Here is an 11,547-nt window from a genome sequence, read left to right on the forward strand (position 1 = left end):
TATAGTGGAACTGTTGCCCTTTTTATGGTGCTATATCACTGAAGCATGCCGCCGAAGACACCAAGCAACACACGACACCCGGTCACATTGTACTGATAACGGGCTCACCAGTCGTCCCACTCCCTGTATGCTCTTCTCAAAAGCCAAAAGTGAGGTGGTGCCAAAGGAGGCACTAGGAAAGATAAAGTCAGTTAGGAAGAAGAGAAAAGATAAAATCCTAAATTTAGTCGCCTTTTACGATCATGCAATAGGGGCAGCAGGTACAATATATTCTAACGCCCTACCTGCAGGGCTGGTCAAATGTAATAATGACATCATAATCAAAATATGACGTCACATTATTGTCTCGGTAGACAGAAACGTCACATCCTAGTCTGATTTCGCTAATCTGATATAGAATCGAAATTGAAAATTTGAATCGTGTTTTCATAAATATTAGTTTAATTAATTTACCGGTAATTGGAAAATAGAATCTTACACTCTTGGCCATGCAATGTTATATCAAATTTATTAACTCATTAAATAATTTTATATGCCACTGGCCTAAAATCCTCTGTTTATTTCAAGGAGATTGATCCAGCCAAGTTACTTGAAACGTGCCAACTTGCACATCCTGAGTGTGACAGTATCGCTGTAAGATGGCCTTGTCTAGTGAAGTAGTGGTGTTGGTAGCCGAAGGTATAAACCTCAAGGACGCTTTGTGTCTGAGACTGTCGTCAATCTCATGCTGCAAAGGGAAAACAAACAAAATCAAACTGGTGTACTAAGAAATATGTTGTTATTCTGAAGGTGTAACCTTACAGATACTTTGTACCAAGGACGTAAACCTTGGGCTTGTAGCTAGGAAAAATACGTAAGTTTGTATTTAAGGGAGTGGCAAGATAAAACAAAGTATTTTATAAGTTAATAACTGAAAGCCTCTTTATACCTTTCTTAAACTTTTCGTATCTCTCACTTAGGGTTATCTTTGGTAAGGTAACACTTATGTAAGAAATAGTTGAATCCAGAATCTCTGTCTTCGTTTCATTGACAACATTACCAGTCGAGTCAATGAAACGTTTAAACCGAATACAAAAATGAAACAAAGCGTCTTTTTATACTGTTTTACATTCATTTTGTAACATAAACAGAAGCAGACGGCAATAATGGAACAAGAGGCCCAAGAGGCCTTGACGGTCACCTGAGTACTGATTTACCTTGGTAATATAAAATGTCAGTCAGGACCATCATGAACACTTAATATCTGATTGCTATCCAATAAAATGGCTTGTGAACTAAATAAAGTTTACCATCTCCCCAGGGGAGAGACTTCCAGGGACCCCAGATTTATTGAAATTAATTTTGTTTGAAAGTACTTTGTGAATTTTCTATATGTGAAAGAAATTAGATTATACTAGTTGTTGAATTTGAGAAGATGTTTGAAGTATAAATTGTTACATAATGTAAAACCTATTTGGCCCCTTTTGGTCCCGCCCTTCAGACCCCTGGGTGTCAGTCCGGGAAATTTTATCAACAAAGTTCAACTACCATCTCATACTGATAATTATGACAACATTTGACTCATTTCCTATTACAAATGACCAAATAATGCTCAAAAATGTGTTTTCCCTAAATGAAATGTGATACCCCAGGGTCATATATTTCACAATTTTTGTAAAGGACCTTACGACCTTTCCATCTAAGAAGAGTATTTGATTCTACCATTTCTGGAAAATCCTATTTGACCACTTTTGGCCCAACCCCTCATGCCTCTGGGAGGAGTGGGGGGGGGGGGCTGTTGTTCCTTTGGTCATGGAAGGTTTCTGCCAAATTTGAATGAATTCGGTACAGTGGTTTTGGAGGAGAAGTCGAAAAGGTGACCTAAAAATCAAGCAGTAGTAAGCGGCTACGATAACCAAACTTCTCTCTCTCTCAGATCTTGAAATCGTTGTAGAGGAAGAAAGTAGGTACAAGGTACAGGGATGTACTAATGGGAAACTTTACAGATAGTATTACAAACGAAAGGAGAAGCGGCAAGATCCATTACCGAATGACCTTACTTTGACCTCCATTCAATGTCACATAAGTTATCAATATAGATTATTTATGCCCATATTCAGCCGCAAATGACATTGCAAGAAAAATTGCCTTGAGGAGAAATGGTGAAGCTGTTGAGTTTGGCCACCACTACTGACCCACCAACGGGAGGTTATCGTAGTTTAGGGTTGAAACATCTGAGGATAGGTGACGACCACTTGATGACGACGGACAGTGTCAAGTGAGCAGAAGGGACAGAAAACCAGGCATTTGAAATACAGGGATACCATGGAGGTGATGCAGCATTCGATCAACTGTAAGTGTAACAAATGTTCTGCATTTTTTGTCATTTTAGGTCAAGAGAAAACTGTTTTCTATATGCTTATGGAGAAAACATGATGAATCAGTGGTTACAAGGAGAAAGGATTTGGCTGTGACTGTGTTCCTGGTAGAAGATGACTGCCTCTATTTTCGGAAGCAGTCTTGTCTCGTTAGGTTCTCGAGAAACGCAAGTATCACCATGTTGTACGTTTGAAGAATTCCATAATAAAGTTATGTTTTTATTCATGTTATCTTAAGCATCATTTGACCCGGAACAGATTCCTGATGACGTTTTGTTTTTGTGATATTTTCATTAGACTGATGATTGATTTAATGTGATCCTTTACAAGTGCTCAAAGATATACGAGAAATACTCACCAATTGTAACACTTCTGGTCAAGTTAAAAGGTTATTTAGTCTAAGAGTACATTAAAATTTGCAAATATATCGGAAACAAACCGGTTCTAATACAAATTAGATTAGTTAGTTTTACTGTGATATGCCAGAAAAGCCCACTGTTGTGAAATGTATGTGAAATGTTCAAACTCGCTTACTGTACGCCATTACACATAGAGGTCTGATGTCATGTATGCCGAACCCTGGTCCTTGCCTGTGTAGTAAAGAATTTTTTTGTCTAGAACTACTCAAATCCCTCCTACAGTAGTGTGTTTGCTTTATTAGATGCATTTTCTTATCTAAAAATAACTTCATCAACTCCTCAGTGGTTACGTATTGCATTTGTTTAACGTGCGTGACTTTCGCTCGGGTATGGGTATAGCGTACATATTGTACCTGCTTAATCGTATTGATCAACGATCTGGGATTTCAACGGTATCAATCAAAATATTTTACAATGTCGTGACATTTGTCAATATTTCTTTTTATATGTTTCATAAGGAATGTAGAACAATGCATTTATGTCATATTTTGCTTTGTGGTTTTGTAACAGAATTAGCCTCACTGAATTGTCCCTTTAATTTGTTTGTTTATATTATGGAGATATAACACTCAAAATTTAGTGTTTTATCATCATAAAAAGCTTCGCGGTATATTTAGAGTACACTCAAGAGTTTTATGTGATATATCCATAATATAAAAAATCTATTCATGTTTATCCTTAAACAAGAGTCACAAAGACAGAAAACATGTTAATACCGGTGTTAAGTTTACATGAGAATACTTACATGAACAGACGCATCTTTCTCCCAACTTTCCAGTAATGTTAAAATGTCCAGTGGAAGTTTTCCTACTTCACAACCTCCAGGCATGCCAGCGTTTCTAATAAACATGTCCTTTTCATAACAACAGCAATTAGTGACATACATAGTCCAGGCTTTACCCACTTTACCTTCCTTTATTCGACTTTTCACTTGAACATAAAATAATTAATGCTCAAACAAGTAAAAATATAATAAAAAACAAAAAACAAAAAAAAACAAAAACAACAACAACAAAAAAACGAAAAGATCCACGTAAAAATTCAAAAAAGTATCCCCGCGAAAACGATGATTTTCACTGTAAGTATTGAGTTCTGACTGGTCAATATGAAGTGAAAATTTGAAAAATACCAAAATGAACCAGTATAAAACGTTTTAATCACAATCCTGTAATTTGGTACATTTTTTGTATTCATCATTTTACAGTTTACATACATGTATTTGGACAGAACAGAGGATCCATATACCATTTTTGGCATTTTATGGATTAATATCTGTAAAAAGCCTGCTCTGCATATGATGTGCAATAATATTTTGCCGATATTTGATCCTCTAATAAGTAATACGTATTGCATTACTGGTATTACGTATGTATGTTCCCCTTTCATATCTTTTCCCATTAATAATAATAGTTTTTATTTTCTCCAAACTGATTTATGTAAATAAAGACATATGTACGCAAAATTAAAACTATGAGAAAATGGTTTCAAAACAATTTGCATTTGTTACTAAACATGTAGGTGCATCTTTTTATGTTAAATTCACTCAAATTATAGTTTTAATGACATAAATGACTATTCACGTACTTACTGAATAAATAACTTCGTCAATAATATACAATCAAAATCGAATAGATTAGTTATTGTAGGGAGAGATCATATTGTAAATATTTATAAAACTGACAATTCTATCATCTTCTAAATCTTTCTTCTGTAATCGATTTCTAATTCGCTTCCAAAAAGTTTACATATTATTTCATTTTCAGTACAAATATTGGCTATATTCATCCTTATCCCTATAATTCTAGTAAGATCACAATTTAAAATAACATGTTTGGTTAGATCCTCATAAATCATTCCACATTTATGACAAAGTTTTGTTGAATTTTATCCTTAGTATATTGACACACTCAAGTTTGTAGATAATTTTGATATAACTTACGTTTTTTCTGTCTGTGATGTAATGAAGGAAAAGTTCCCGAGGATCAGTACCAGGTCTATAAACAGACAAATCTATTGTATCTAGGTCCGTGTTGTATTCAATGGTGGCAGGGTATGGGACATCGTGACCAAGTATATTGAAATGATGGTGCTACAAATAGATATTGTCGAGAGAAATGTAAGATCTACTGAACTATGTGAATGTACATGCATGTTGACTAAGGCGTTACGCAACATAAGAAAAAGTTCATACTCAGGCCGAATTATTCTGCACTGTGCTTTTATACCTGTATATGCCTTGAGCCGGTTACCGGCTCAATTCTGTCATCCTCGACACTTCAAGGGTTACTTGCACTATCGTTATATCCACCCCTGGACTATCCAAGGGTAAAAATGAAGGAAGGCAATTCAGGAGAAAAACAAACTGACCAATCACATCCCTGTAGAGACTTCCATCGAAGATTACAGAGAGAGTGACGCCAAACTAAAAAGCCACACAAAGTACCGTCATTCGATTCTTTTAATGTAGAACAAAGGGCAAACAATCTACCTGGTCATTTGTTGTCGCACAAAGAGCTTCCTGTTTTGTTATGACATAATCCAGGGGTGAATATAACGACAACGATAGTACCACTGTGTATTGAGTATGAAGGTCTTCATATCTCCATAACATGAGAGAATATTATTGATATATATACACACACATATGTTTATATGATGTACATGGCTCATGAAAAATATTTCAAATTATGCGTAGATGTTACCACCACCAACTTAAATATTACCACCACCAACGTAAATGTTACCACCAACAACGTAAATGTTACCACCACCAACGTAAATATTACCACCACCAACGTAAATGTTACCACCACCAACGTAAATGTTACCACCACCAACGTAAATGTTACCACCAACAACGTAAATGTTACCACCACCAACGTAAATATTACCACCACCAACGTAAATGTTACCACCACCAACGTAAATGTTACCACCAACAACGTAAATGTTACCACCAACAACGTAAATATTTCCACCACCAACGTAAATTTTACCACCCCAACGTAAATGTTACCACCCCAACGTAAATGTTACCACCACCAACGTAAATATTACCACCACCAACGTAAATGTTACCACCACCAACGTAAATGTTACCACCACCAACGTAAATGTTACCACCACCAACGTAAATGTTACCACCAACAACGTAAATATTTCCACCAACAACGTAAATGTTACCACCCCAACGTAAATGTAACCACCACCAACGTAAATGTTACCACCAACAACGTAAATGTAACCACCAACAACGTAAATGTTACCACTCCAACGTAAATGTTACCACCAACAACGTAAATGTTACCACCAACAACGTAAATATTTCCACCAACAACGTAAATGTTACCACCAACAACGTAAATATTTCCACCACCAACGTAAATGTTACCACCAACAACGTAAATGTTACCACCCCAACGTAAATGTTACCACCAACAACGTAAATATTACCACCACCAACGTAAATGTTACCACCACCAACGTAAATGTTACCACCACCAACGTAAATGTTACCACCACCAACGTAAATGTTACCACCACCAACGTAAATATTACCACCACCAACGTAAATGTTACCACCAACAACGTAAATGTTACCACCAACAACGTAAATGTAACCACCACCAACGTAAATGTTACCACCAACAACGTAAATGTAACCACCAACAACGTAAATGTTACCACTCCAACGTAAATGTTACCACCAACAACGTAAATGTTACCACCAACAACGTAAATGTTACCACCAACAACGTAAATATTTCCACCAACAACGTAAATGTTACCACCAACAACGTAAATATTTCCACCACCAACGTAAATGTTACCACCAACAACGTAAATGTTACCACCAACAACGTAAATGTTACCACCCCAACGTAAATGTTACCACCAACAACGTAAATGTTACCACCAACAACGTAAATATTTCCACCAACAACGTAAATGTTACCACCAACAACGTAAATATTTCCACCACCAACGTAAATGTTACCACCAACAACGTAAATGTTACCACCCCAACGTAAATGTTACCACCAACAACGTAAATATTACCACCACCAACGTAAATGTTACCACCACCAACGTAAATGTTACCACCACCAACGTAAATGTTACCACCACCAACGTAAATGTTACCACCACCAACGTAAATATTACCACCACCAACGTAAATGTTACCACCAACAACGTAAATGTTACCACCAACAACGTAAATGTAACCACCACCAACGTAAATGTTACCACCAACAACGTAAATGTAACCACCAACAACGTAAATGTTACCACTCCAACGTAAATGTTACCACCAACAACGTAAATGTTACCACCAACAACGTAAATGTTACCACCAACAACGTAAATGTTACCACCAACAACGTAAATGTTACCACCCCAACGTAAATGTTACCACTCCAACAACGTAAATGTTACCACCAACAACGTAAATGTTACCACCACCAACGTAAATATTACCACTCCAACGTAAATGTTACCACCACCAACGTAAATGTTACCACTCCAACAACGTAAATGTTACCACCAACAACGTAAATGTTACCACCAACAACGTAAATGTTACCACCAACAACGTAAATGTTACCACCAACAACGTAAATGTTACCACCAACAACGTAAATGTTACCACCAACAACGTAAATGTTACCACCAACAACGTAAATGTTACCACCACCAACGTAAATGTTACCACCACCAACGTAAATGTTACCACCAACAACGTAAATGTTACCACCACCAACGTAAATGTTACCACCAACAACGTAAATATTTCCACCTCCATTTGTTACCACCACCAACGTAAATGTTACCACTTTCCACGTAAATGTTACGACCACCAACGTAAATGTTACAACTACCAGCGAATTGTATCCACAATACATATTGTGAGGGCGAGATATCAATCACGATCACAGTTACAGAAACTAGAGATACATACCCTGCTTGCAACTGTCACTCGAAGCACCACAAAACAAACAAAGATTAAAACTTGCAGCATTCTGGATGTGTAAAATTTTGTCCTCCTTGATCCTGACCTGGACACTTATAGGTCTTTCCCACACGGAAGTATTGCTTATCAGTAACTAAGTCCTTGTGAGACTGTCATATGTAATGAGTGGGTGAACTGTTTGAGTAAGATGAACTTATGACCTGTAGCGTTCGTTTAGTTTGAGGTGATTTGAAATACCATTCACCTTTAGCTTCATCAATGTTTAACAACAGCAATGTTGATGTTTGGTGACGAGGATAATTGTCATATTTAACAAAGTGTCGGGCATCGTTTTTCTATTTTTCTATAACTGATAAAGGCCAACTGTTAAGCTTCCTAACTCCAATAGTACATGTAGCTTGCATTCCCATTTTATGTGTATTTCGTCCTAGCATATTACAGAGTTAGCTCCCTTACGGGTAGGTTTCCGTTTTGACGTTATTATTTTGTGAGCGAAATTCACGTAGTTTTCACTGAAAAGTTTGACGTTACGCTAGCAAACACATACCTTAATAATCAATACTTACTCGTAAGGGCAGGTGAAAGATGTAATAGGTAATATACAGAATATACAAACAACCGACACTGAATCTAATCACCGAAAATTGAAATATCTTTCAGAAATGGAAACTTTCCGAAACTGAATCATTGCATGATATTTTTTCAGTATTTACATTGGCAGTTAGATTCTGGCGTACTAATATCACAATCAGAGTTCGATAGGTCAAGAAATGACAGGTTTTACGTCAGTATGATAATTCACTGAAGAATATAACATATTCAGGAAATTTATCAATATGGAAATATATTCTTGCAAAAAATATTTGAAATGGATTGAAATGTTGTAATAATTGTTGTTTATCCTGTTTTATCAATGGAACTATTTCATCTACTATTATGGTTTAATCGGTTGTCCGTGGCAACACGCCGGAGGTTTTTAGAACACAATTCTTTCCCGCCAAATCATTGGCTGTTCCATCAAATAACATTTTTCACTATACAAGATTATAACTTTCATTTTATACTTTATTTTCACCCCTCTTCTTTTTATAACGAGAATAACTATATAAATGTAATTAAAACATGGCTGTGATGTCATCTATTGTTATAGCTTGAGGTATAGTTGGCGCAAAGTCTACAATTATCACCTACTACTGTGGAATAATTACCTTTTGCTGTGGAATAGTTTGTGAACTATTCCACGGGAAAAGGTAAACGAGGAACGCGCTCCACGGGATATGTAGATAGCTGAAATATTAACCCCTGGAATATCGATGATGAATATAGTCTTTATGAACGATCTCCAGATCAAACATCTCTTGTTGGTCGATTCTGGCTTTATCCAGGAAACTTTGATTTTATTTCTGTACTAATTGAGTTTACTATTCTCCACCATTTTTGTTCGTTTGGCCTTCATATAAATTATTTCAATTTCTTTTTTATATAAATGTATGTATTATCTAGATAATATTTTATCAATTGTAGGCGGAAGAATCATTTGTAATATGTATACAATATTACATGCAATACCTGTCTCGCTACACACCACACTTGTTCTTCGGCAGTGTACTGTACTTACACACGTGTGTCGCGTCTGTGTATATTTACGTCTGTGTAGTGTAACTTCCGGTTTGGTGCGACTCCTCATTTTATTATCTTTCGTTGTACATGCCCCCTTTTAAATTTAGATTACAGTTTAGGAATTCGCTTTACATGTACACACTTTCTAGATATTTCCCTTTTAACGAAATTTGGGTTTATGAACAAAGTTTTACCAAGTCTCGCAAGGTCTCGTTAACGTGGTTTACTGTCGTTCGAGTCTCTCGGACTTTTCCATGCGTCGTAGATATGTAAACAAATGGAGAGCGTGTTGTGATTCCCCATGGGACACAACAACTCTACGATAGGGATGGTAGCATCCAATCGTTTTAAAACTTGCTCCAACCTCTGATATGTATATAGAAAATTCAAAGCAAAGCGTCACTTTCAAATTTTCGGCCGTGCAGAACAGATCGCGCTTGTTCGCAGTGAAATTCAACAAAAATTCTTGCTGGTTTTGGTACATTCGGCCTCAATATTCTTGCTATATTTTGGAACATTTTATCAAAGACGATCAAAATTTGAAAACTTCAAAATGCCAGAAAAGGAAATACGTTCATTCTTTAAAATTCCAAATGACGTTTCTTTGGACACATACATGATTCAGAGGTTGGAGAGCATCATGAAAACGGCAACATCTGTAGAGCAGGCATTGTTTGTCATTCAACTAGACTGTGCGGCCTTTTGTGACGTTTGTTACTTTTGTGGTCAATTTTAAGTTTGGAACATTATCAGTCAATTTTATAAGGCAAAGAACATTAATTCAACTTTAATTCGGCCTGATTTTGCAAAAAATACTAATCATGGATTCCTCTGATTTGAACGCGGAAATGAAAAAAGTGGAGATCTGGGCAACACAGAAAAAAATAACTGAGGATTCACTAAATTTACTGTTCAATTTGGGTTTTTGTTCAATGGAGGCCCTATCTTGCCTTACTTCTGAGGACCTGGCCAAGTCCAAGATCCCTGTAGGCCAGGCCAAACTCATTGTCAAAGCTGTGAAACAAACTTTTTCGACGGATCCGGTAGAGGCAGTATAGCGTAGAGCAGAAGGAGCCACAGGCGGCTCCACATCCCAGGTCCAGGAATCGGCTACAACTGATGACAATTCCCAGGATGAAGACTTACTGATCAGGGAAGTGTTGAACAACCTGCAGAGAGGTCAACATACCACAGCTGGATGCCGTGAAAATACTGATGAAACACTGCAAGGTGGGTTTTCATGGCAGGACCCTCAGGTACATTTAAAATCACTCGGGCAGGCCCGTGATAATAACTATTTAGATATCACAGATTTTGTTAATGGGGGTATGCAGACTGAGAAAATTGTGTCTGAAAATGAGGTCTTTCAATTTATTTATAAAGCTGGGCCCCAAAAACCTAAATTAGAATATATCTCTCTGTCACAATGGTCCACTGCTAATTTGACTATATTACATAAGCTTGTACAGGATGGTACTCTGTCCATAGACCACATTTTTGATTACCTATCACACACTTCTAGGATATATCGTTTAATATCAACACATGATACGATATCTGTCTTCCTATATGATAGGGAATACAGACGTCACCAACATGTCCACAAGTTCCGTTGGGGTACAGCTGTCTCTCACCTATCGGACGAATTTTTGCGCCTCATACCATATCAGTCATCAAATTCTCAGTCTGCAAAACAGAGGAAAAAACCTTTGGCCCCCGGTACTCAACAGAAATTTGCTAATTTTACACCCCAAGGGAAGGAAATATGCAAAAGATTCAATTCTAAAGGGGGTGTCAGGCACAGCAGTGTCGATACGAGCATGTTTGTTCAATACCAGCATGTTTTGCGTCTCATGCTAGAGGAAACCATAGTTTTAAAAACTAGGTGTAGCTAAGCAACCTAAGCCCTCTGCTTGTTTGAACATAACGGCCTGGGAGAATGAATTAGGCAATGATTTTGACAAGTCTTACATCTTAAATGGAATTAGGAATGGTTTTGATATTATTGATCCTGTATCATCACCCATCAGCTAGACCCTCAAGTCCTTTATATCAGAAAGCAACAGAGCAAGTTTTGACCGAAATTGAGAATGGTAATTATGATAAAGTGCCCTTTACACCCAAGATAGTCAGTCCTTTAGGGGTCATACCAAAGCCTGATGGAGGTGTACGACTGATA

At 37.0% G+C, this 11,547-nt stretch overlaps 1 protein-coding gene across 1 annotated transcript; it reads right to left on the minus strand.

The window, feature by feature from the left end:
• Positions 1–491: 491 nt before the first annotated feature.
• LOC138329233 (uncharacterized) lies at positions 492–7,890 on the minus strand. Its single transcript, XM_069276067.1, has 4 exons — positions 7,737–7,890; positions 4,716–4,865; positions 3,522–3,629; positions 492–727 (listed from the first exon to the last, which is right to left on the minus strand). Exons 1-4 carry the CDS (start codon positions 7,794–7,796, stop codon positions 563–565), a joined length of 483 nt encoding a protein of 160 aa, XP_069132168.1. The 5' UTR covers positions 7,797–7,890; the 3' UTR covers positions 492–562.
• Between the last annotated feature and the right edge of the window lie 3,657 nt (positions 7,891–11,547).

This window comes from Argopecten irradians, chromosome 8 (assembly GCF_041381155.1).
Source record: "Argopecten irradians isolate NY chromosome 8, Ai_NY, whole genome shotgun sequence".
NCBI lineage: Eukaryota > Metazoa > Mollusca > Bivalvia > Pectinida > Pectinidae > Argopecten > Argopecten irradians.

Bases quoted from the DNA above. Each gene is read 5' to 3' on its own strand.
- LOC138329233 (XM_069276067.1), bottom strand. From the start codon at position 7,796: ATGCTGCAAGTTTTAATCTTTGTTTGTTTTGTGGTGCTTCGAGTGACA. The intron at 4,866-7,736 runs GTATGTATCTCT...ATCTATTTGTAG, and splicing joins GAGTGACAGTTGCAAGCAGG to CACCATCATTTCAATATACT. The intron at 728-3,521 runs GTAAGTATTCTC...TTCCCTTTGCAG, and splicing joins AGAAAGATGCGTCTGTTCAT to CATGAGATTGACGACAGTCT.